Raw genomic sequence first — 26,361 nt, forward strand, 5'->3', positions numbered from 1 at the left:
GGAAACCTGGGAATCTTCCTCAAGCTTCCTCTCCTCTTCCCCAGCCCCATCCATTCCCATCTAGTGAGTTGAGTCTAGACTGGCTTCCCAACCACACCTCCCTAGTGCAGCCCCCCCGCTGCCCCCCTGCCCAGCTCGTGCCACTGGCCTGGCCTGGGCCCTGCTCCTCTAGGGAGGTTTCTGTGAATGTCAAGGATGAGGCCCACTTCAAAGGAGGCCCTCCATGCTGCAGCCAGATTTCTCTTCCTTGCACCCAAACAGGGCAGAGTCACCCCCTTCTGAGCCCCTCTGCCCCATCTTCTTGCCTTGCTCCTGGTACCCTTGCTTCAGCGTCCCCATCCCTGTCCCTGAGGGAGCCACAGGTTTTCCCTGTGCTGTGCCTTCGCTCATGCTGTTCTTCCCACCTGGAATGTCGGGTGCTTGATCAATGTTGAACTCACTGGAAAGATGTCAGAGGCCCAGCCTTGCTGCCTGGGCCACATGCAGGGATCCAAGCACATAAGGTCGTTCTGCTGGGAGCACAGACCCAGATCCCACTCGCACTCTCAGTGTCTCCCCCGCCGCCTCTGCCCACCTCACTTGTGTCCAGTCAATGCTAGAAACCAAAGGGCTTTGTCCCATCCCAACACCCCTCTCCCTCCATCAGTCAGGAATGCATTCTACGCGTCTTGAAAGTCCTAATCCAGATTAACCCACATGGCGACCCTCACTGCCAAGCAGGTGGGATCACTTCTGGGAGCATACATGCCCAGGTGTGGAAGGAAGGTGGGAGGAAGAGTCATCCTTTTGGCCCCAGTGGGGGACAGAGACGGGGTGAGCTGTTCCTCTCAAGATCCTGCCTCACTTGGTACGGGGAGGGGGTCCAGGAAGATCACAGCAGAGCACCCCCTGTCATCCGAATAAAGGGTTGGAAGGGATCCAAGGAAACCTGCCAATCTCCCGAGGCCAGGCCTGCGGGGGGCGGGGCGGGGAGTCCCTGCCGCACTCCCATCCACCCCCCATGTTGTGCCTCTCCCTGCAGACGGTAAATATTGGTGTTGTGACTTCATTAATAAAGGCTTCTGTGAGCCTGAAAAACATGGAATCAGGATGAACTATTTTCTGAGCTGCGGGCTTGCCAGGTTTGCTAATTTGGGAGTTTTTGGGCCCTCTCCAGGGAACAAACCAAAGTCTCTCTCGAAGAGACACAGATGCAGCCGAGAAGGGAAGAAGACGAGAAGTGCTGCTCCCTTCCCTCCCCCAACGGCTCCTCCCACCTGGGGAGCAGGGGCCCTGCAGAGGGTGAGGACCCACGGACAGTAGCTTGCTGGTGGCCTCCGCGTGCAGGCACTGCGTGGCCAGGCCTTCCCCGAGGGGGCCCAGGTCAGCCACTCCCCTCAGCTGGGCTGGCCGCCCGGGGCCTGCAGAACTCATGGGCTGAGGTATCATGAACACCTGTAGGAGCTCCAAATTGTGCGCGGCTGAAGTAGAGGGAGCTCAGGGGGCCTGTTCTGAACCCTGGTGGCCTCATCCACACCCTCACCTTCGGGGACTGATCTTTGCACATCCTCTTGTCCGTGGAACTTTCCAGGACTCGTCCCCACGGCCTTCGCAGCAGTACAGCTCACGCTCCTAGCATCTCTGCACTTGGTTTGCACCAACTCCTCCTCACACGTGCTGGGACGGCTTCCCGGGAGGCATCAAGGCACCCTGGCTAAGTGAACCAGGCTCTGTCCAGAGGGAACCGGCCAGGCCCACAGGCCTCTGCTATAGCCCCGCTCCAGGGCATCCCTGCAGGCAAGGGGAGAGGAGGGGAGGGGCGGCCAGCAGGCTGAGCGGTGCAGGCCCAGCCAGCTTTCCTGTCAGACGGGCGCTGCCAAGGCGGAGCCAGACATCGGAACAGGTTTAACCAATTACCCGAGCGCCCCATCTGCTGTCTAGGGTGTGTGTGAGGGTGAGTGCATGTGAGGGTGTTTGGAGTGTCTGGGAGGGCTGTGGGCGTGCGCGTGAGTGTGACTGTGTGGGTGCCTGTGGGCGTTCGGCTGTGCATGTGTGCGGCTGTGCACGTGTGCCGTCTGTGGCTGCGTGGCCCGGTCATGCCCCCTCATTTGTTAAAAGCTGTGGCTACGGCTTACAGTCTTCCTGTCCCCCAGATCTTAGGGTCTGCATGGACAACCCACCTAGCATCCCAGCCTCTCATTCCCTCATCTCCCCCTCACCACCCTCTCTCAGGGATGATCAGAGCCCAGAATGGGGCCTTCTCTCAAATCACACATTCGGATGTCTTCCCGTCGAACCCTGAACTCTTCCCATTCGCTGGCTCGCTCCTTTCCCTCTGCAGCAGTGTGGCACCTTGTGGGGGCCCCCAGGCCACAGCCCCCTCTGGTCTCTTTCCGACACACCCATGTCCCACTGTTCCTTGGTTGCACCTGTCTGGCAGAATTGAAACCCTGCTTGAACCTGCTTCTCCACCCGCCCGTGCAGTTGAGTCCATGAGGACAGCAGGCAGGTGTGCGGGATGGCGCCCCTCGATGTTTCAGGTCCCAGCCTCAGCTGAGGCCTCGCCCTGTTGAAAAGTTCTCTGCTGCCCTCCCTCCAAACCTCTCTTCCCCCTGACTCAGCAGAGGGCCTTACTCCCACCTTCAGAGACAGTCCTGGAAGGGGACACCTTTGCATCGGTCAGATGGTACCTTCAATTAGAGCACTTGGAGAGTTTACTACAGGAACAATTAAATTTCGGGGAACCCACAGCGATGGTGCAGTACCCCAGAGCTGGTAACAATGGGGAGCCCATATGGCCCTGAGGCCTGAAGAGGAAGGACCAGCGGCAGCTACTGGAACCTGGAGGAGTTGGCTGGAGAGGGCCCCCAGGTAGGAGCTGTAACCTTCAGTACAGAGAGGCCCAGAGATGGCAGGAGGGACAAGGAGGGAAAAATCCCCCCGTGTCACTCCTCCAATCCCCCAGTTTCCTGCTGGGACTCCTGGTGGTGGAAGCCAGCCAGCCAGCCCTTAACTTCCAGGGACAGAGCAGGTGGACAGACACAGAGTGGATCTGGAGGGGCGGGGGCTCCTTACCCTCAACCCCACGCTGCCTGCAGCCAGCCCATCCTCTCCACCTGCCTCCTGCCACCACCCGCCACTTTCTCTCCTTCGGGCCCAGGAGAACCCCACCCCTAACCCCCACCTCCAACCTGGGCTTCAGAGTCTCCCTGCCTGGAGCAGCTCACTGCTAGGCTGTTCTTCCTCTTTCTGTGACAGTCTCTTCTGATTCTTGCCTGAGGGTCCACCTTCTAAGCACCCCATCAGCTCCATGTCACAATGCCCCACTTCTGCCCATCAGCTAAATTTCATGAAGGAATTAGCTATGCCGGCCATCCATGGGAGTCCTACTGATTTCTTAACCTGTGAAGATCTGTCTTTTGCCCTGACCACATCCCACTGAGGCCCTTCTCTCTGGGTCCTCCATGGGGCCCGCCTTGGTCCATGTCTCCCTTCACCTGTCGGCTTCAGTGAGGTACGTGGAAGCCCCTTCTACCTGGAGCACTCCCATCAATGTCCTCTGAATACCATGCCCTCCCTGCCTTCTTCGCCTCTTGCCTTGGTGTGCTGGGGCCCCACGACAAAGCACCTCAGACTGAGTGGCTTCGACAACCAAAATTTATTCCCTCCCAGCACCGGAGGCTGCCAGCCCGAGGTCAGGGGTTGGCAGGATGGGTTTCTTCTGAAGCCTCTCTCCTTGGCCTGTGGACGGCGCCTTCGTCTTCACAGGAGCTTCTTCCTCTAGCATGGCTGCATCCCAATCTCCTCTTCTTAAAAGGACATCAGTCATTTTGGATTCTCGTTTGGATGAGAGCCCACCTTCATAACCACATTTTAACTTAATTACTTCTGTAAAGACCCTGTCTCCAAAGACAGTCACATTCTGAGGCACGAGGCATTGGGACTTCAACAGATGACTTCTGGAGGATGCAGTTCAGCCCTGACACATCCCTTGTGGCTGAGCTTCCTTGTCTCTGCCCAGGCCTCAGAGGTGGGGCTCCTCAGGGCTCCATTCCAGTCCTCCTCTTCTCACCCCACCTCCTTCGCCTGGGTGGCCATCTCTGCTCCTCCAGCTCCAGATGCTCCCTAGACATGGATAACAGACACATCCACATTTCCCATCCCTACCTGTCTCCTGAGCTCCAGACCAGCAATTCCTCATCTCTTGGTGTCCAGTTGGTTATCTCCCAGGAGCCTCCGATGCCTTGGAAATTGGAATGCATCCCCTTTCCTGTGCGTTTGTTCTTCCTTCTCTGTGCCTTAGCTCAGAAATGGCCCCTTCTCTGCTGCCTACGCCAGGAACCTAGGGTCATCCCTTACTTCCCTCTGCCACCCTCACAGAGAGCTGAGCAGTCCTGAATCTTCACTTCTCTCCTTCCCAATCCCCACCCCCACCCCCACCCCCACCACATGGCCCAGGCCCCATCTTCCTCACCATGACCACCACAGGGGCCCCCTCACCCAGTCTCCCCAACAGCCTCACTGTGTCCACTCCACCCGCCACTCTGCAGCCAGGTCACTCCACTTCTCTACTTAAAGCCTCTAGGGGCTCTCTGCTGGCTTTGGCCCAGCAGCACCTGGCCACACCGCCGCTCCTGGATCTCCTCTCTATTCTCTAATGACATTGAGCTGCTTCAGGGTCCTGCAGTACTGTCCCTCCTCTGTCATGCTAACATATGAAGAGGAGGAGAACCAGCATCCGTTGGCCTGGGATGGAGGGCTGGCCCCTTCCCTCACTTCCCCATGGGTTTACATGGGGTCTTCCAGGAGAGCGTCTGGTGGTCTGGGGCCTGTCTGTCCATTTGTCCATCTTCTCTTTTCCTTTGCTCTCTTCTCCACCCCTCCATAAGGCCCAGGGAACTGGGGTGGGCCCCAGATTCTTGCTGTGGCTGAGGAGGTGTCCTCGTGGGGAAGGGGAGGAGAGACTGGCCTTGGCCTTAGGCAAGGCTGCCAACGGCTGCCTCAGTGTGAGGGGTGGAGAGTGAACACTTTTCAGCCACTGCTCGTAGAGACTCTCGGTTCTGCAGGGAAGGGTGGATACGCAGGGGTGAGGCCTTGGAGGAAGTAGCTGAGGCATTCCTGTTTTGGGAGCTAATTGGTGGCAGAGGGATGGCCAAGATAGTAGAAGCTGCAGCAGCTTTCGGGAACTGAGGGAGCTATGAAAATGAGGCTAGGTCCCTGGGGCATCAGGAAGGGTCACTTATCGTGGCACCCATCCCCTCACATTCTGACTCTCCTTCTAACCGTGGCCTGAGTGAGAGGAGGGAGGTCCGATGGGCCAGGCAGGGGGGGATGGGGGCAGGGGTGGCCACATTCCTGGAGTGTTAATGATCTCTGGTCTGGGCAGGAGCTGAGCCCCCAAACCAGCTAAAAACAACAAACAGCTCCCAGGAGGGATTTGTGTCTGTCCTGAGAGTCAAGGATTTCCGCCTGACCGGATGGAGGCTGTGGCCTGTGGAGCTCTTAGCAAAGAAATTCCCCAGAGACCAGCATCCTCCTGGCCCAGAGGCATCACTTTGAGAACAGCCCCCTCCCCTACCCCTTCTCTCCTCCCTCTCTAGTGGGGAAGGGTCCAGCACCCAGGAGGGGAGGCAGGCTCTTCCCCACACACCTGGGAGCGGGAAGATGAGTCTGGGTGCATTCCTCCTCCAGCTTCCATCCTTACCACAGCCCAGCGAGTGATGCTTTCTTGACATTTTATAAATAAGGACACCAAGGCTCAGTTACAGTAGATGTCAATAAACATCTGACCAAATTGATGAGTGAATAAAGGAAGTGTCTGGCTAGAAGCTCCAGTCACGCTGGGCCGAGCTGCAGCTGGAACTGGGGTCTGTCCGAACCCAACCAGGATGGCTTTCCACCTCCCTGCCTGCTTCTCTCTGCAGGGCTGGACTTGAGAACTCTGGGGGCTGCCTGGAAGAAGAGGAACCATTGCTATCAGGAGATGCCCAAGTCCTAGCCCTAAGGGATAGTGGAGGAGTTAAGAAGGGGCAGACCTCTCAGGGCTGGTACCATACACACTGCAGCCATGAAGCACCTTTCCACTTGGCTCAAACCTTCCCTTCCTGGGAGGCCTCTCCTGGCCCCAGGTGGTCCAGGAATGACCCCCTCCGGTCTCCCAGCCTCATCGATATAAACAGTATGGGAATCTAACCAAAAGTCTTATTTACTCACGTTCCTTGAGGGCGGGCTCCTTAGTGAGTGCTCAACAACAGCTCTGTAAGGGGATTCCTGCAGAATTTCACCCTCCTGTGCCCTCACATGGTCTCCATCCTTTCCTCTTCCCTTCCCTCTGGGCCTCCCAGCTGGCCCGATCCAGCCTGGAACCTGGGTCTGCACCTTCCTTGGGGGTCTTCCCACAAAATCCTCAGACAGTCCTTCCCTTTTCCCACTGGGTTCCATACACCAGTCCCCGTCCCACCCACAATTCACAAAACCACACCCTGACGCTTGAAATCCTGTATTTATTGCCCAAAGCTCATTAGTATTACACAAATCACATAGATTGAGAAATTTTCTGAGAAGGTTAAAAAGACACTGCAAAGGCCCCTGGGAGTGGCTGAGGCTTGCGTGCGGGGGCCTCACTCTCACTAGGCCAGGCTTGAACATCACCCTGGGTCTGTCTACGGGCCTTTTTCCTTCTCTAGGCTCCTGCCCTTCTCCCAGGCCAGAGGCCAGAACACGAAACAAGTTGGCTCATAACCAGGAGTGAAAGGGGTCTGTCGACCAGCTTGACTCCATGGCCAGCTTGACATCTTGGTCCCTGCCCCCTCACATTGCTGTCTGGAAATGGAAGAAGGGCATCCCCAAGCCTGAGGGAATGTTTGAAGTGATCAGCGGAGGGCCAGGCAGGGACACCAGGGATGGAGAACCACTGCAGGTGTGGGTTGTGTTCCGGCACAGCTGGCCAGCCCTGCCCTGACTGTGGGTCCAGGCATGAACCAATCTGCCCCTCAGGTCTCCCTTCCTCTGGCTTCAGCAGAGTGGGGCATGGGTGCTGGGTGAAGGTTTCCCCTCATGGGGCTTTCCAAAGCCAGACCAGGGCCTACTGGCATAGCCCACTGTCCCTCTGTCACTCTCACCCTGGGCTATCTGGATCCTTTGCCACTGCACCGCCACAGGAGCAGACCTCTCGGCTCACCTGAAGCTGCATTTGGGAGCATGACAGAAATCATCCAGGAGACAAAGCAAATAAATTATGAGATGCTGAGGCCACAGGCTGGGCTAGGGCACCCACCTCTGCCAGGCCTCCGGCAGGCGCAGGGTGGGGAGGGGCGGTGGGGAGGCAGTTTTGGTCCCAAGATAAAGTGCACGAGGATAAGAGCCTATGATAGGTAGGAGCAGGGTGAGCCTGAAGTGAGCTTTTCAAAAGAGGACCCAGACATGCCAGCCCTAGTCCAGGCCTAGAGACCCGCACAGTGCAGCAGTCACTGGCATATTCACATCATGGTGTGATTGGCTCAAAAAGGCCTGGCCCTCCAACACCGTGGCACCTCCACTCCCCCGCTGTTTTGTCCTCCAGGTTTGTCCCCCTCCTTACGGGCAGCAGGTGGGCTACTCCTCAGGAGAGTGGCAGGCCCCTCGGGGCAATGTGCTGCAGAGCCAGCTGGTGGGCACCAGGGGCTGGCGGAGGCAACGGCCATACCCACAGAAGACCCGCCTCAGCATACTTCCGCTGCCCTAAGTTGCCGCCCTGCACCAGCCTCTTCCTACACATGAATGTTCACCTCTGGCCTAAATCTCCCCTGAGGTGGAGTCCCCAGGGGAGGGAGGCTCAGGGCTGCAGGTGGAGGCTTCCATACTAGGTGGGGTCAGGAGGGGGCTGCACTGAGGCTGGAGCTTCCCCCTGGTTTGGGCCTTTCAGATGAGGTGTCACCCTGCTCACACCCTCCCCACGCTCTGCCTCCCTCTGTACAGCTTGCTCTTCCTTCCTGGTCTGCAAGTGGCAGGGAGATGGGAGCCAGCAGCAAGGGGCCTCTGAGGCTGCAGAGTGAGAGGCGACACGCAGGTATGGCCCCACCATCAGGCCCAGGCATCTATGTTACCTCCTTCTCCAGAACTGTAAAGTGTTTGGCAAAGGCCAACTGCTCCCGGGATACGGGGTCACATACAGAAGGGAAGGTCCAGGTTCTGAGGCCAACTGCTGGTCCAAAGGGGCCTGCGCCCTTCTCAGTCCAGAGTCCACACTGGGGACATGTGCAGGATGACCAGCATCTGAGCAGGACAGGCAAAGATGAGGTCTTGCTGGAGGAGCCAGTGGGAACCCCTTGATCCAGTCTTCTGGTTTCAGACAGGGAGTGGAGGCTCAGAGAAGGGAATGAACTTGTCCAACATCTCAATGCCATTTAGTGCCAGAGCCAGGACCCACTGCTCCTCGGTTGACGCTGCTTCGCTGATAGGTGTCTAAGGAGCTGGCCTAGGCGTTCTCAGGCATGAGACCTTCCTGCTTAGAAAGGGATGGGATGGGGCAGGCAGCCTTGGTGGCTGAAGAAGCTCCCCATAAGGCAGCCAGCCCAGTTCCAGCCCCACTCTCAGCCCCGGTGCCCAGCATCCAGCCTGGGGCCTGGAAGGAGGGTCTTGAAGAAGCCAAGCGCAGGTCCACGGTTCCTGCCAAGCACCATTCCTTCTTGGTGCTTCCTGCCTGGAGCTGGGGTTGCTTCAGGGGCCCTGAGTCAGTGAGAGCTCCACAAAGGGGGACTCTAGCTCCAGGGTCACCCGGTTTCACTCAGAGGGACTGGTTCTGCAGCTCTGGAATGGATGTGGCCTGGCTACATTCAGAGCCAGCTGCCCACAGAATCTTGCAGAGGACTCCAGTGCTCCCTGATTCCCTGGGCCACTTCCTGAGGACCCTAGTCACGGCTAGTTCATCCTGTGGGGTGCAGACCACCTTCTCTCCCCTCCCCTCGCCAGCCCAGGGAGTCATCTGGGCTGGTCATTGTAATATCCTAAATTTACCAGCCTGGCCACCAAACCAACCCAACTCCAGGCCTAATCTGGCTCCCCCGACCTGTCCTCCTGCCGCTTCTGGTCAGCTGAAACTAAGGCTCAGATTTGATTCTGATAAAAAATAAAAATAAAAAAGAAACCAAAGTATAAAAGGATTCTAATTCTACCCCATGGGCACTCTACGATTTGTCAGCTTCACACATAATTGTGCTGAGTGGAGTTCTGACAACCCCACATAAGGCCCAGAAATGCACTTGATTATTTTTTTGTAGGAAATGTGTTAGAACTCCTCTCCCTATGTTAAAATGTGAATGGTCAGTCTCCCTCCACTGCAGGTGAAGCACTCTCCCAGGGGGCCCAGGACTGCTGGGGTCGGCGTGCTGCTCCCTGCAGGTGCAGCCGTGAGTCTACAGCCCTGCCCCTCAGCTCCCCGGCTGCACAGTGCTCCAGCCCCAGGCTGCTGACCACACTCACAGCCCCTTGTTGTACACCACTGTCCGGCTGCTCGTGGCCTGGGCTATCTCCGGCTCTAACTGGGATGTTTCAATCTGCAGAGAGAGAATAGAGAGGAAAAGTGGGGGAGTGGGAAGGGGCAAATAGTGGGGCTGGGAGCTACAGTGAGGACCACCCTGGGCTCCAGAGCTCTGCCTCTCTGCACCCCCATGTCCACCCCAGCCAGGGCTCACGTGCCCTACCTAGTGACACATCTTCCTTCTCCACTGCCCTCCCACCACGGAGCTCACAGCATCCCTTCCAGCCCAGACCCGGCCTCTTTCTTCTGACGGTGTGTCCACGTGGGTGGACATCCTACACATTGGCCTCTGAGTTCTGCATCTCCCTCATCTCCAAGAACCATGTCTGCCGCACTGCAGACCCCCCACAGCCCCACCCAGGGCCATCCCCTGGACCTGATCACCACCCAGGACTGCCCCACCTCCTTCCATCCAAACGCCACCCTCCTGGGTTCCTCAGTCCCCTATCTTTCTAGCACCCCACTCACTCCTGCTTCTCTGTTTCCAGTCCCCTAGACCTCAGCACCCACACTCCCACCACTCAGTCTTTACATCTTCCCCTGCAACCCGGACTCCGGGGGCCATCCCTTCAGCTACTCCCTAGCCCAAGGGTCCCTCCCATGCTGCTGGCAGAAGCTCTGCTTTGGAGAACCCCGCCATGCACCCCACTCCTACTTGAACCTGACCATGTAATGGACACCCTCAAAATTCCCTGTCCTCGACTTTGGCTGGACCCCCAACCAGTGGACAACCACCCTGCCCCTGCCCCCATAGCCAGGTCAGCTCCCTTGCCCACTCTCCAGAGGCCACTGGACACCTGCTCTGCTCTCCTCTCCTCGGCCACCCCAACCCCTGCTCCCACGCATCCCGGGCAGGTGAGACTTCCTCTTATTCAGGGAAAAAGCTGAAGGTGTCAGAGGAGAACCCCTCAGCTTCTCATTATCCAACACGCTGCCTCCCGTGTCCATGCACAGCTTTCCACTTGCCCTCCTCCTACCCCACAGCTGCCATCCCTCCCCTCACAGGACAGGACCCCACCTGGCTCCACCTCCCCTGCCCACTCCGGGGCCCCCTCCTGGGTCATCCTCCCTCTCTCCCACCTTTGCCCATTAGTGTTCCACACACAGAAACCTTCTCTGATGACACCTCCCCTTCATCCCGAGGCAGGCCCCGCTACTACCTGGTCTCTCTCCTCCCCAGCAGCTACGTTTCTTTAAAAAACTTAGTCTACACTGGCTGTGTCCACCTCCTTCCCTCCCACTGACTTTTCAACCCACAATAAATCTGGCTTCTGTTCTCACCACACTCCAGAAAAATCTCTCTCTCCAAGGTCACTGCCACCCCCCACTTCACGACACCCACTGCACGGTCCTTGGGGTCCTTGGGGCTGGGCCTGGCTGGACCCTCTTCTCTGCACATGCCCTGGGTTACCCCCACACCAGAGTTCTCCAGCCTTGTTTCTCCCTGGAGCCTCAGGTTCACAGCCCTGCCTGCCAGACTTTGCTGTGGACGTCTCACAGGCGCCTGAACTTAACCCACCTGAAATGGAACTGAACCTGCCCTCTCCCCCGGCCCCACTCAGCTCTGCATCTCGGGAATGACGGTGCCATCCAGTGGTGCTCTGCCCAAAGACTCTGGAGCCTCTTTGAGTCCTCTCCCCGTCCCTCCCCGTGAGGTCTCATCCAGCCCAGTCCGTCCCCAGCCACAGCCAGTGCTGGCCTTCTAAACTGCAAGTCTTCCCATGCCTCTCTTCACTGTGAAATGGCTCCATGGCACCCTGATCCTCAGGGATCAAGTCAGACTCCTGTACCACCCTGCCCCTTGGACTGGAGACACAGAGCACACGGACTGATTTTGGTTCCTCGCACACCCTGGGCTCTGTCCCCACTCTAGTCTTGCCTGAGTTGTCCAGAGACGCCCCGTCCTACTTCCATTCCTGCCCCCACTCTGCTCTCCCGTCTTCAGCTCATCATCTTTCGTGTCTCAGCTTTAGACACCTTCCCTCCCCCAGGCTGGGCGTGGCCACTTCTGTGGTCCCCATAGCTCCCTGAACTTCTCATATCCCCACCTCTCCACATTAGATCACAAGCTCCCTGAGGCAGCGGGCGTGCAGATCTGGCTCGCCCCTGCATCCTCAAAGCCTAGCACAATGCTGGTCCACGGTAGGTGCTCCCTCAGTGTGGAATACATGGGCAGAAAGAAAAGAGCCAGTAAGCACTGGAAGACGGGATCCCCCTGGAGATACCACATCAGCCCCAATGTTGGGCTTTATCTCTAGGGACTGAGCCCGTGGGGATGCCTGAACCCCCAACTTGAGGGGGGCAGGTGAGAAAGACACTACCACAGTGAGAAGGTCCCTGCCAGACATTTGCCCTGGACAGAGTCAAGGAGGCACCAGGCCTCTTGCAACATAGGTTGGTTGAACTTGGTTCTAGGCACCCGCCATATGTCAAGATGTGGCAACCCTGGGAAGTGGGTAGAAGGTGGTACAGGCCGGCCTGGCCTTCGGAGAGCTCTGTCACGTCCGGGCTGTGCACACTGGAGTCCACACAAGAGGGAGTGTGGTGAGGACTAGAGCTGGTGGGCACAGTGGGAGAAGAGGGGACCCTTCCTCTGTAGTCCCTGGTGCCCCATTACCCAAGTCTGGTCACCCGAGAGGGCCAAACAGAAGAGAGCTAAGCTGAGGGCCCAGGCCTCTTCCCCACCCCCTCTTCTCAAACCACCTTCTCCCACCCTACCCCTGCCACCCCCAGTCCCCTCCACCCTGCCGGCTCCCCTCGTCCCCACGCTGCCACTGACACAATGCACAGCGCCCACGCTTAAAAATCTAAATGCTTTTGAAAATGTTTAACCTAGTTAGACAAATTAGCAAAAATTTGTGCAAAACAATTTAGGTATTTAAAATATTCAATGTTTTTAAAAAACTGGAAAACTGTTCTTAGCTTTCAGCTGCAAAAACCAACAAAATATAACATCCCAGCAATCTTACCATGAGGTGTAACATAACCCTTCGGGAAAGCTGTTAAACAGCTACTGAGGCATCCTGGGAAATAGCACTTCATTTATTCAAATGCACATATGTCAGGCTTTTGCACCATATGTCATTCCAAGCTATTTACAGTAATAATTAAATCTTAATCAACGTTTAACCTCTGTAAAATGTTTGAAGAATCCTAATCACCCTTCAGACTGCACTAATGAAGGAGAAATATATAAACATAAAAGGAAAATGATGCATAGATATCACGCTGGAAAGAACAGTAATTGCAAAATTGTATTTCTTTTAAATATAATCAGTAAATGATGTAAAGTAAGCCAAGGAGTATTTTAAGTTAAGACATCTTGGATGTCAGAGGTGTGAGCAGCTAATTTTGTTCTGCTACCCATAACAGATGTAGCATATTTTATTTTAGTGCCATTATTAGCAACTTCCCATGCCGGCTTTCACTGAAGCACTGAGGCCCACATTAAAATCAGAGAGGCTGCTCAGCACCACCGTGGAGGACCATGGCCCAGGGCCACGGCCCACTGTGCCCACTCCCTAGAGCATGCTGGCCCGGGGGAGACCGAGGCCTCCTCCTCCTGGTATCCCGTCTCCCCTGGGCTCCCCACCACACACAGGGCAGCAGGTAGGAGCAGGGGGAGATGCAGCGGGTGGGAAGGCTCCTGGGGGAGGTGGCTGAGGGATCAGGAATGGGGGCCCCGGGACAGAGCTGGCATCCTAGGCTGCTTCTCTCATTTCAAGTCAATCCACCCTCATGTCAGCAGATGTTGATGGTTGCCAACTCCAGACACCCAGGCTGGGTACACAGAGCGGGGGACAAGACCAGTTCATGCCCTCGAGAAGCTTAAAGTCTAGAGAGGAGTTGGCTGGTGAAAGCAGATGGAGTCCAGAGAGACAAGCAGAGTGCCATGGCAACTGGGGAGGGGCCGGGAGTTCCAATGTATTGATGAGGCAACAACGAAGGAAGACTTCTCAGAGGAGGTGAGCCAGGAAGAGAATGGAGAATTTTGATCAGAAAGGGCAGGCCAAGCTTGCTGGGTGAAGAAAAAAGTATTAGCTGGCTAGCATGGCCTGTGTCTGGGAGGTGGGCAATGTTGGACATGGAAACGTGGCAGGAAATGGAGGTGCGGCTGGGACAGGCAGAATCTTGTATGCTACATGAAGATGTCAGCATTTTATCTGAGGGCAATAGGGAGCCACAGAAGGACTTTGAGCAGGAGTGGACCATAACCCAGACTGTTTTTATTTTTTATTTTTCTTGAGATAGGATCTTGCTCTGTCACCCAGGTTGGAGTGCAGTAGTGTGATTGCAGCTCACTGCAGCCTCAAACTCCTGGGCTCAAGCCATCCTCTTGCCTCAGCCTCCTGAGTAGCTAGGACTACAGGCATGTGCCACCATGCCTGGCTAAGTTTTAAATTGTTTTAAAAATTTTTATAGAGACAGGGTCTTGCTATGTTGCCCAGGCTGATCTTGAACTCTCGGCCTTAAGTGATCCTCCACCTTAGCCTTTCAAAGTGTTGGGATTACAGGCATGAGCCACTGTGCCTGGCCTTAGACTGTCTTAGAAAGGTCTCTCTTGGGATGGTGGGTGTGGAGGATGGACTGGAGGGGTAAGAAGGGGGTGGGGAGGCCTCCTGGGGAGCATCTGTGGGAATCAGAGAAGTGCCAGGTCCTGCCCTATGATGCTGCCAGTGGGGGCAGACAGGAGGAGCCTTTCTGAAGATGAAATCCACAGGAGTTGATGACCAATTCCACGTGGGGGTGAGAGGGAGGTGTTGAGGATGACTGTGCGTTGGATGACTCCTAATTCTAGCTCAGGAGCTGGGGTGGCTGGTGACGCCATTCTCAGAGGGAGGGAATATGGGAGGGGATGGGCCTGGGTTGGGGGTGGTAGGCTCAGGGTGGCCACATTGAGTCTGGGGTGCCAGTGTGCTCCCCAGGTGGAGAGGCCTGGAGGCAGATGGGTCCAGGGCTCTGGAGCTCTGGGCAGGAGAAAGCGCCCGGGATGTGTGAGCATAGCCAGAGCCTTCAGAGTGGAGGAGCTCGCCCAGGGAAGCAGATGGAGGGGTGGGTGCCAAGGCCTGGGGAAGAGACACATTTGAAGGGCAAGTGAAGGGAACAAGCCCGTGATGGTGGCCTTGGGGGACCAGCCCGAGGAGCGGACGCAATGACAGAGGGGGCCGCAAACACTGAGCAGCTGTGAGCGTCAGTTTTCTGAGACTTGTCCCAGTGAGGGCTGAGAGGCTTTGGTCTTGGCAACTGGATTTCAGTGACTCCCTGGGGTCCACGTTGCCCGACCCCCACCTCGTGCTGATCCTAGTTCACAGCCTCTCACTCTATCCCAGGCCAACTCAACTGGTCATTTGTTAGGACCCCTTCAGCTCTCTGGTCATGGCCAGGTGTTGGGTCAATGGCTACCATTGAGTTACCTGCTCACCTATACGTGATGTTTCCTCCCCGTCCACCAAAAACTAAGCGTCTCCCTTGAAGACCACCTCTCTGAGGTAAGTGTAGGGCCAAGTTTTCTCCAAGGGCACCACATCCAGGGTCTTGCCTGGCAGTGGTCTCTGGACCCATGGGTAAGTGAAAGTGACTCAGGTCTGAGCAAGCGCAATAGAGTATCCCCTCCTGCTACCTGGCCAGCTCCACCCCGAAGAAGGCCACAGCCCCAGGGTAGTGGGTCGAGGAGCAGGGAGTTGGCTGTGACCACAAACTGGCTCTGAGGGGCCTTCTCTGGGGATAAGGTGATGAGGAGAGAAGACAAGGAGTGGCCACAGGGAGAAGGGGTGGCCCAGCCTCAGGCAGCCAGTTCAGGGCAGGCTGGAATCCGTGGCCCATCTCTTCTATCTGGTAGGCTCCTCCCCGGGCACCCGAGAGCCAGTCAGTAGGGGTTCCCGAGGGAGGGGGTGCCTGGGATGGAAAACCAAAGCCCTAAAGGGCAGGGGCTGCAGGGACCATGGAGCACTGGCTGATGGTCGCCCCCGCCACAGAAGTGGGCTGCCAGGATCACCCTGCCCTGCCATGAAGGAAGCAGTGCCACCTTGCTAGCGCTCCCTGCCTCCCAGGCAGAACCTGCACACCAGCTCCCAGCCAGCCTCCTCAGGATGTGCCCCTCTCCATATCAGAGTGCCACCCCATCCTCGCCACCCCACTCAGACCTTGCTGACCCTCCAGGAGATATTCCCAGAGATGGTGCATCCTATTCAGCATCTCCCCAGCCTCCCGGGCACCCTAAGGCCCAGCTAGAACAGCCAAGCACCTTCCCTTGTGGCGTGGGAAGGGTTAACCTTGAGCTATTTGTCTGTCTCTTGGCTCACTGTGGGTGGGGGGCTAGAGTCAGGAATGCATCTGGGGCCACCTCTGCCTCTGCAGCCTGGGAGCACACACACACCTGCAGCCAGGCCAGCGGATAGTTTACATATTTGAACCTGGAGCTAAGGTGCGGAGACATAAACAGGAAACTGGATCCCCCGCCTGTGCCCCATTCTCCGGGGCTTTTACCTACTACAAAGAACTTCCTCCTCCTGGCCTTTCTTCTGATGGCTTTTCTGCCTCCTTTTCAAAGGCACGGGGCTAGTGGGGGTGGGGTGTTCGGCGTGACCCTGTGACATAGCTCAAAGCCACCACCTGCTCCTGGCCACAGGTCTGGGCTTCTGAGGGTCTGCAGAAGGTGGCGACATTGACACAGGGCCCAAAGCCCATGCAGGCACCTGGTTGACCCTTTGTGCCTGAGGCCTCTGCCAGGCCTGGGACCGCTTTGTCCACTGGGCACAACATCCCATCTTACCAGGGCTGGGCAGGCCTCACGTCCTGCTCTGACACACACACATCCAGGCCCCACCTTTGGGAGAGCTATCTTGAGTGTCCTTGGAGGGCAGACGCATTAGGCTGGGGCTGGGGAGCAGCTGAGGCCTAAGTCTAGACCCCTGGACCCCTGAGTTAGGCCTCTGGTGCCGGCTCTGGGCTCCCACTACCTTCTCAGTGAAAGAACCCTCTGCTGGACACTCCAGGCCTTCTGGGACTTTCTCCAGCTTCTTCACCCATCAACTGCTGTCCATTTTCTTTACATTCTAAGTATACACTTTGAGCCTTGAGTCCAGGCTATATTCTGACCCTCTAAGGCTGCCTCCTCCAGGAAGCCTCCCTTGATTTTCTTAGACCAAATCCATTGCTGCTGCCTCTGGTATCCCCAGCACATGATTTGATCTCCATCCCATCCCCAGGCACAGGCTCATTTGCACTCTGAACAGGGGTGACTACAGTAGTCCCCCACCCCACCCCACAGTGAGCTGCTCCAGGCAGCTCGGTATCTCTGTGCACTGTGCACCGTAGGTCCTCGGTAACAGCTGAGTTAAATGACACTGAAGTGCCTCTTGGGCAAGAATCCTGTCTTACACTTTTCTGGCTCCCCTGTGCTATGTGTACCCAGCAAGTGCTCAGACCACATCCCGCCCCCTACCATTTTGGAGCTTTGCACCATTCCTGGGTGCCCTCTGGTGGACCAATCTCAGAATCATTCTCTGTCCTCTATCATCTCAGCTTTGAGGCCTCAGTTTCCCCACATGTATGCTGGGAAGATTTTCTAAGATCTCCTGGTGCCAGGATGAGGATTATATCACAAAATGGATAGGATGGCCCTTTGGAGGCTTAGAAAACCTGTGTGATGCTGTGTAAAGAGGACGGGACCCAGGGTCCCCACACTCAGCCCCAGCCCTGCTCACTCAGCCCACAGGGCTGAGCCTTGCTGCAGGCCAGGCATGCTCCACTTTGCTAATGCCTTTAATGGAAGCTCTGCACAACCAAGCCTTCTCCCTCCCTGTCCTGGATTCAGCGAGGTGTCATGAAAGGTCCTGGAAAGGAGACCTGCCGGGGAAAGGCTGTCAGGCAGCCCCGCCAAGGTCCGCCTTGTGTGCATGTGTGCATGTTCTTGCGTGCACGTGTATGTGTGCGAGCCTGTGTGCACGCGCAGGTTTGGGGTGGGGGTGTGGGGAACAGGCAACATGACAGGTGGCGTTGGCGTTCCTGGGCTCTGAGCGGCTTTGCCATTCCCATCCGTCCCTCCTGGGGGGTCCTGTGGGCAAACTCCAAGAAAGCAGCGGGCGGGGAGGCAGCAGATTTCTGACGGCAAAAATAGCCCACTTTAGAGTTCAGTAGGGACTGATTAAACCAGTAAACGAGAAAAACCCCAAACAAACATCTCCAAGCAAAGTAGGAGATGGATTGGAGACTGGAGGGGAGGAGGCTCCTGCTCTGGGAGACACTGAATACTGCTGTAGACTCAGGAGGGAGGCAATGGACCCTAGACATTGTCTCTGGCCTCACATCAACCCTGGAAGAGTGGGAGAAGCAGGGACCAACAAAGTCAAGGTGAACCCAGATGAGCCACGCTCTGTACTAGGTGTTGATACAGAGCACCAGTTCTCAGTCACAGGGACACCTTGTGTCAGGGAAGGGAGAAAGGTCTATTGTCCCAAGGGGAAGATGGAACACAGAAAACACACCACCAGAGCCTACACAGGAGAGGTAAGACAGATCCTGGTGGGGGAGATCAGCGAGGACTTCCTGGAGGAGAAGCCATTTCTAGAACAGCTTGAATGTGGACTCACATTCCAGCTTATTCCCAACTCTTCTCCATTCTTGGTTGGGGGTCCAAATACTTTCTCAAAGAAAGGGAGATAAGCTGGGGGGACCTTTGCTTCTGGTGGCTTACAGCTGTCTAGCCAGACTGGTTCATCAAAACCACCATTTTCATCAGGGCTGGTAAGAGGGTGGAGATAGTGGAGGTTCTGAAGGTACCCACATTTTTGCCCACACAGGGAGGTATGCCTCTCTGTTTCTTAACTCTGAAAGCTGTAAGTGGGGAGGCAGGAAGGAGTATGGGGTGGTTGAGGTTGGCCCTCCTGCCTCATCTACCACATGGGTGTAGCCTCTAAGAGCCACCCTCTGGGGCCAGGACGAGACATGGCTCATAAATCGTGCTGAGGAATGATGGGAAGGCTTTAGCCTTCCTCAGAACATGGCTTCTAATCCCCAGAACCCTCTACAGCTGAGGTGAGTAGGGGCTCAGCTGAGAGGGAGGGACCTGGGGAGTTCCCAGGGCTGACATGGGAGGCTCAGAGCAGGAAGCCCTGGCCCCAGGGGACTCTTAGGCTGTCTTTTCTTCTAGTCAAGGTGCTTGGCAAAAGCTAGAAGGGGGAGGAACAGGTGGTGAGGGTACAGGGGGAGGCCGGTTCTCCGCTGAGGCCTCAGGGAAGGCAGAGGGCAGAGGCCAACAAACCAACAAGACAGCCAGCAGGGAACAGGCCCACAGGAAATAAGCCTCCTGGCCAGTGAACCTCACTCCTGCCCCCAGGGGCCCGTGCAACAGCTGAGGCAGGAAGAGACACATGCTCATAGCCTCCAGCCCCTACAAGGGTGGCCCAGGGCCCTCTCCCCTGCCTGCAGCCCTAGCCAGAAGGCACACTGCCCAATCTCTCATCCCTACCCCAGACCCACAGCTGCAGGGAGGACAAAGGAGCCAGTGAGGGTCTAGGGGCCACAAGACACATTCCCAGGAAGGCCAAGGCCCTGCCTACTCTCCATGCCCAGACCCAGAGGGTGGCTCCCAGAGGGCACACCCTTGCTGCAGGCCGGGCACCTGAGGGGCAGCATGTAACTCAAGGGGACTCACTCAGCCCACTGTCTAGCACCAGGGCCCTGTCTTGAGTTTTCACTTTCCTAATCGTACTGGGAGAAACTTAGTTCTTACAGGAAGAAACTTAGTTCCAACACCTCATCTTCCAGCTGGGGAAACTGAGGTCTTTGAGGTTAAGACCCAAGGTCATATGGAGAGTTGAGGCAGAGGGATGCCAGCCAGAGAGGCAGAGGGCAGGCCTTGGGGCCACGGGACGGCCCCTCCACCCCAACATCACCTAGGGATAGGGTCGAGCTCCCCGCTGCCCCCCACTCCCCACACCTCACTCATCCACAGACAAGCCCCACCTTCTGTGGACACATTTCAACCTCACCAAATCAGCTAATTATTGACAGTTGGTGAAGAGGAGATTTCACTTTTTCCTCCTGTTAAACTGCTCCTAATTAGTTCCCTGTCACCACGGCTGGCTCGCCCGCCCGCCGCCCGCCCGTTCACGCAGTAATCCCGCTGCACAGTGCCTCATTAACCTTTTGCTCCTCTCCTGCCGCCTGCCAACAAGATGAAGACAAAAACAGATTGTTGAACAATGGCTCCGGCTTGTACGCGCAGCCCCGTTCCCCAGCCCCCGAGCTCCCAGGGGAACAGTGGGGAAAAGAGAGGGGACTGGGGTGGGGGAGAGCCCCAGAGGAATCAAGGAAGGGAGAAAGAGGCACAAAGAAAGATTGAAGCAGAAACAGAGGCAGGGACGTGGGGAGGGGCCTTGGCCAAGGTAGTGCTTCTTGCTCCAGAGAGACATGAGGTTCATTAAACAGGATTGGAAGTGCTCCCAGGTAGGAAACACCGGCTGTCAGAGTTACAGGGACATTTGCCACCACCCGCTCCAGCCTCTTGTGGTAGCCAAGCCCATGTTTCCAGACACTGGACCCTGCATATCTCCCTCAAGGGACCTGCGGCCCCAGTGCATGTCTGTGTTGCGGTGGGGAGGACAGAGAGAACCCCGTGTGCTTGGAATCCAGAGCCCCAATCACCAAGCAGACAAGGCCAGAAAGGCCAACACAGTCTGGCCCTACCACGAGGGAGGCCAGCACCAGCCCCACCTACAGCGGCCCCGGCAAGCTGCAGCGCAGCCTCTGCTTTAGTTCCACCATGACCTGTGCTGTCACCTGACAGTTCTTGTTTATTGAGTTTTGTCTCCACCACCAGGAGGGAGGTTCGCTGAGACCACAGGGCTCCTACGTGGCCATCCTGGTAACAAGAAAAAGGGGAAAGTGCCCAGGCTTCATGGGGCAGGGAGCAGATTCTGGGTGTGATGGGCCCGTCCATGTTTGGGGACAGGCTGGTGGGGCAGGCCTACAGCAGTAACCTCCAGATCCACTAGATCCGCCAGGGCAGACCCTGTACTCCCTGCATGGGCAAGAGGACTGGGGTCCAGAAGGGAGCCCAAGCCCTGTTCCCCAGTTCTCACAACAACAGGAGGTTCCCTGCCCTACCTGTTGGCCCTTTAGCCTCCCTCCAGCCCCTCTACTGCCCAGCCCCTTCCTCGGCTCTGGGTTGGAAAAGACAAACACTTACTCCAAAAGGTCTCTGTGAAAATGCACAGATTTCCTGTGGAGGGGAGGAGGGCTGGGTGAGGGCACTGGGATGTTCCTGCTGATAAATTAGCATCAAGCAGTCTGCAGCCCAGAAGTGGGCCTCGTCTTTCTATAGTGAGGTGTGGGTGGGCTGGGGAGGATCACAGAATCCTTCTGCCTGGGTACAAAGCCTGCTCCATCATCACCAACTTTGGATCTTGGACAAGGTACTTAAACTCAATGTGCCTCAGTTTCCTCATTGGTAAACAAGAAATATTGGTACCTACCTTGGAGAATTCTCAGGATCTAGGCCCCCATTTCTCCACCACAGCCAGGTAGCCCCCTCTACTCACTGGACCCAGGGACTCCACGGAGGTCATGCCTTCCTGCCTTGGGCTCTGGGCATTCCTTCCCCATCACTGCCCTCTCTCCAAGCCCCCCAACCTCTATCTCACAATTTCTTTGCTGTTCTCCCACACTTCCCCATCCCTGAGCTCAATTCTTTGAACAAAGAAACAACTGACTACCATGTTGCCTCCTAGACTGCCATGTCTCGCTATGACACCTAAGTCTCCTCCACTCCTTCTAGTCCTCTCTGCACTCACCCACTCTGCAGAGAGCCCCTCCTCTTTGAATCGCCCGAGTCCTCAGCTTCCATGAAGCTACTCCATCCGGGTTCTCCCTGTGCCCTTGGCTGCTTCTTCCCCTTCTTGATGGTTTTTATTTCCTCCTATAGTTGACTGCATCCCCTTTCTCAACTTCAACTCCCCCCATGCACTGAAGGTTCCATATCTCCGGCCAAACTCTCTCCCCAGAACCATCTGACTATCTAGGAATCATCTTTTGATGTTCAATGATTTAGACTTAAAGGGCATTAGGAAGACTAAATACAGTAAGGCACGCCGAGCTCCCAGCATGCTGCCTGGTCCAATAGATATCTGGCAAATGGTAGCCATTATTATTTGCAATATGACCCTCAGTACCATTTTAATAGGCAGAAAAGAGCAGACAAAACTCTCCCCCAGGAACTGAAGGAAGGATTGAAGTCCTTGCCTTCATCTCTGGGGTTAGTGAGTTGGAAACTCCACACCAATCACTGCAGGTCAGCCATTCTAGGAACTAGTTCCTAAATTCTATCTCTGAGTCCCCTGATTAATTAATTGGTGTTCCAGTGATTACTTCTGTTGACAACCTTGGTGGCTTTTGGCAAGGTTGGGTCAGCCCAAGCAAGTCCAGACTTATTGTGGCAAATTCCACTGGCTTCTGGGACTTGAGACATGATCCCTGTATGGCAGAAAAGCACCTTGTTAGGGAGAATTGGGAGAGTGAATGGGGAAACAAGGCCCTCTTAGCAAGTTGGCTGAAGGCTTTGGTGCCATGGGTCCCAAACAGGGCTCCAAACACCCCATAATGCCCAGGCTACTCTGCATCTTGTTGGGATCCGCGTAGTCGAGGAGGGAGCTCTGAAAATCCTGCCTCTACCCTCCCTTCCCAGAGGACAAGACTTAACATGCAATGACTATCCTCTTCCCAATCTAGAGAAAGAGGCTTGGATTGCAATAAGAGGGACTCTGGTTAAATATTCAGAAGAACTAACTCCCATGTCTATTTGAAGTAGGCATGTGGGGAGAGGGGAGCCTGGGCTTTGACCTGCAGCATCTGTGAAACCAGGGTGGCTCACTTTTCCATCACTGCTTTGCAGCCAGGGCTGGAGGCCTGAGTGGGTGAATGGTAGCCATCTCCCCATTATATGCCCCAGAGGAACACCTGCCAAAGACCTACAGCACTTCTAGACCCTTCCACACCACAGTGCAGCCCCCAGCTTCCTCTTCTCTTGGCTGTCCCAAGGTAGGTAAGGTGGTTGTCTAGGGAAAGAAACTCAGCCACAGGAAACGATCAGATATAGCACCTCCTAGGGGCCTGGACTTGGAGTGTGGACCTCTGGTGTTTCCTCTCCTATCGGCACCTGGCTTCTGCAACCTTGGGCTGGTCCCATGGCTTTTCTGGGCCACCATTTGCCCAGCACAGCCAGAAGCAAGGTAAACTTGATGGCCTTGAAAATCCTTCTAGCTAGGAGGGTCTCTGATTCTGCATCATGTGTTGTCTTTGCCCTGGGTCCCTTCTCTGTGCAGGCAGGTGGAGTTATGACAGCTGCAAGAAGCGCAGAGGTACCTACAAGCACATGGGTGACTCTGGCCCTGGTCTAGGACCCTGGGCTCAGGCTGATTGCACAGACAGATGCAATGGCTTCGGAGAGTGCTGGGCTGGGACAGGGATGTCAGAGATCACTGAGAAATACCCGCCCTTCCCTCTTCAGGGCTCCTAGGTAACCCAGAGCCCATGGCTCCATTTGGAGTCCCAGGCTGCAGCTTTCCCAGGGTGGGAGGTGGGGGAAGGAGCATCCCAGCACCCATGACAAGGCTGGGCCCTGTGGGCACGAGATGAGGTCCTGCTGGCTTTAGTCCTGGTGTGCCTTGAATGGTGGCTCCCGAGACAGGAGCCCCACTCCTCCCACAGAGTCTCCTCCTCAAACTCTGGGGCTCTGGAAGGAAGCCATCCCATTTCTCGCCTTCCAGGGACGGTGAGGCCTAAGGCGGGTCACCCCCTCCTCCTGCTCTAAGAGCCTGGGTCTCCAGCCCTCGCAGCCCCAACACCCCCGGCCTCTTGTTTTCACTTCCCTGACTTGTCTCCAGGAACCCTCACCTCTCCCCCACCTTTCTTGGGGCCTTGCCTGAAGCAGGTCCGTGGTGAAATCACAGTTTCGGAAGCGCCACAGCCCCCGCCTTCTTGTGAGCTCAGTGCAGACACCTTGGCCCTCTTGGGTCCTCCCCCTCAGCTTAGCTTCCACCTTCACTCCAACCCAGTGTGGATCCCGTGGTCCTCTGCTCCTCCGTGCTGTCACCCATCTCTCAGCACCCCCACCCCCAACCTGACAGAACCCCAGCAGAAAGGATCTGTGGCCCTCCCTGTACTGGCCCATAGCACCTCCTGGTGAACGGGCCCCAGCCGCACCCCCAGACCACGTGCTGCTCAGCCTCCCTCACCTCTCATTCTCCCCTGGATGTCTCACCCCTTCTCTGTGTCCTCAGACCTCTGACCTCCTGCCCCTTCCCCATCCTGCTCTTTCCTCTCTGCTCAGTCACAAGAACACAGGAGCCACTGGAACAACTTCTTCAATTTCCCCACCCCGAACCCTGCCCCCAGCAGCATCTTCCTCCCACCCCACTCCTCTTCCACTTACTGAAGTGGGGAGGGGTCTCCCCATGCCAAGGCTGATCCCCTCGTCTGTGCTCTGGTCCTCCCTCCTCTTCATGGACTTTCCCAACATCGTCCTCTCAGTGTCCTCAACATCTCTCCTGGTGCCTTCCCTACTGCATTGACCAAGCCCCTGTCTCTCCCATTTTTAAACAAGGACAGATACGTAAATAAAAGCCCCTCCTGATCCCACATCTTGTTGTGGCTTTCTCATTTTTTCCCCTCACCTGTCACCTGGGTCCCTTCTTTGGGGACAGGGTTTGACTACGTTGCCTGAGACACCAATGGATACTCTGTAATCTCACCGAGTGTGACCTCTCGGGAGGGCCTGACCCTGCGGATGCCCACCCACCCTGATCACACATGGCCTGGCTCTGCCCTGACCACCCTGGCTGCTTGTCCTTGGACCCCGCCAGAGCAGAGGCCTCACCCACCACCCTCGATTCTAGCACTGTTGTCATGCTGGGAGCCTCTACTTCTATCCCTCCAACCCAGGCGTCTCTCCTCGTTCCAGACCCACAGCCAACATCCCACAGGCTCCTCAACCCTGCCTGTCCATCCAACTGACCCGCTGCCCTCCCTTGAACCTGCCCCTGCCTGGCTCCATCTCGTTAAGCACTTACATCTGCCTGGTCATTCAAAACCAGAAAGTCAGCATACATCCTCCGGCTCCCGTTCCCTCCCACCACATACAGCTCTTCATCGAATCCCGAAGAAGCCGCCTCCTGACTCCCTCTTTAGGGACCCACTTCTCTCCATGCCCGTTGCCAACAGCCTGGTCCAAGCCACCATCACCGCTCACTGGATCCCCGCCATAGTCTCCTGATGGTTCCTTCTCCAGAGCTCCAACCCAGTCCCACGCAGCAGCACAGGGGCCACTCAGAATCAGGAATCTGTGTTCTGCCTTGCACAGCCCTTAGGAGAATATTCACCCTCTCTGTTCTGGCTTCCAAGTTCCCAACACCACTCAGCCCCAGCCCCTCATTCCCGGGCCACGTCACCTTGCTGCACTCCCTGGTGGTGCTGCAGACTTTGGTCAGTTCTTGGACATGGCATGTGCTGCCTTACCTCAGAAACTTCACACTAGGTGTCAGCAGACCTCACATCTCCCCCCGCCACCCTTTTTCATCTGGCCAACTCTAGCCACACTCCCAGTCCCAGTGAAATGTCACTTCCCTCTAGGCTCAGTTTGGTCTGCTGTCTCCTTCCACACCCAGTGGAGCTTCTCCCACCCTAACGCTCCTGGCTTATCATCTCCTGGCCTCTGTTTAATCACCCTGTTGACTGTGTGACCCCCACTCTGAGGGCCAGAGCCTGAGCCAGCCTCATTTACGGTTCCAGCCCCAGCGCCTAGCACAGTGCTAAGGAGTCGGCACGGTATGAGTATTTGTTCAGAAATCACCAAACAGCACCCCCTGCCCTGCCCTTGAGCCCCTCCCCACTGACCTCTGACATCTGTGGGAAGAGGCTGATGGCCAGCGGCAGGGCCAGGCCGAAGGCTGCCAGGCACACGAGGCTTTGCACAGGGAGGAGCAGCCGGGGGCGCGCCTGCAGGAGAGACGTCCTGTGGGGGAGAGAGGAGGGAGCCCTATGAGACCCGAAGGTGGGGTGGGCTGGCTGCCAGCCACCATGCTGGGTCCCACTGTGTCTCTGGGCCCAGGAAGCATGGTTCTGGGGCAGTGCCAGTGTGCAGCTAAACAGATATAGCGGAGTTCTGTCTTTGGGGCCTTTCCCGATGGGTACCCCTATCCCAAGGCCCTGCCTTGAAGGACATTGCTGGCTGAAACCTCAACTACTCAGGTCACGAATGAGCACTTTCGGGGCACCCACCCACCATGCATCCAGCCCCGTGCCAAGAAGGCCCTATGTGGGAGAGCCGCTAGAAGAGGCTGTCGGCCCCTGTTCCTGGGGAGACACATAGGAAGGTAAGATTGCTCTCGAGGGCAGCACGTAATTAAACAGCAAAGAAACCAGAGTAGGTGCCAAGTTCAGGGGAGATGACAAAGCATATAAATATGGGCACGCGACAGCCAGGAGGGGGTGATCCTCCTCTATGTGTGAGAACAGAAGACACCGCACTGGCCACCTTCAACCCAAGGGCAACAGAGGGGGCAGTGACTCATCCAAGGCCAAGTCTGCAGGAGGCTGGTAGAGCTGCTGCCTGGACCCCTGACTCCCCAAGGGTGCTGTCACCCCAGCTGGTCCCCTTTGCCAGCTTCATCACCAACACAACACAGCTGGCACCCTCTCCCCATGGCTGGCTTCAGAGCTGGTTTCCTGGGCATGGGAGGGGGCATGATAAACCTTCCTCCAGGGCCCAGGCTCCCCAGACAGCGTGGGGATATACCAGCTGGCCAATGTGCCTGGACTGCGCTCATCGGAGCTTCCTGTTGTGCTTAATACAGTAGGCCCTTCAGCGG

General features: G+C 56.5%; 1 protein-coding gene across 5 annotated transcripts in view; it reads right to left on the reverse strand.

Annotated features, from left to right (window-relative positions):
• Positions 1–6,462: 6,462 nt before the first annotated feature.
• SFXN5 (sideroflexin 5) overlaps positions 6,463–26,361 on the reverse strand; it is a 129,521-nt gene continuing 109,622 nt past the window's right edge. For 4 of the 5 annotated variants that reach the window (XM_038007100.2, XM_007970241.3, XM_038007101.2 and 1 more), the window contains 2 exons: positions 25,388–25,505; positions 6,463–9,512 (listed from right to left, as the gene is read on the reverse strand). In XM_038007100.2, the coding sequence (XP_037863028.1) occupies positions 9,494–9,512; positions 25,388–25,505 (137 nt within the window). In that variant the 3' untranslated portion in view covers positions 6,463–9,493. The remainder of the gene's footprint in view (positions 9,513–25,387; positions 25,506–26,361) is intronic. The other variant, XM_038007103.2, reaches the window with a different exon arrangement.

Source organism: Chlorocebus sabaeus, chromosome 14 (genome assembly GCF_047675955.1).
Source record: "Chlorocebus sabaeus isolate Y175 chromosome 14, mChlSab1.0.hap1, whole genome shotgun sequence".
NCBI classification, from domain to species: domain Eukaryota; kingdom Metazoa; phylum Chordata; class Mammalia; order Primates; family Cercopithecidae; genus Chlorocebus; species Chlorocebus sabaeus.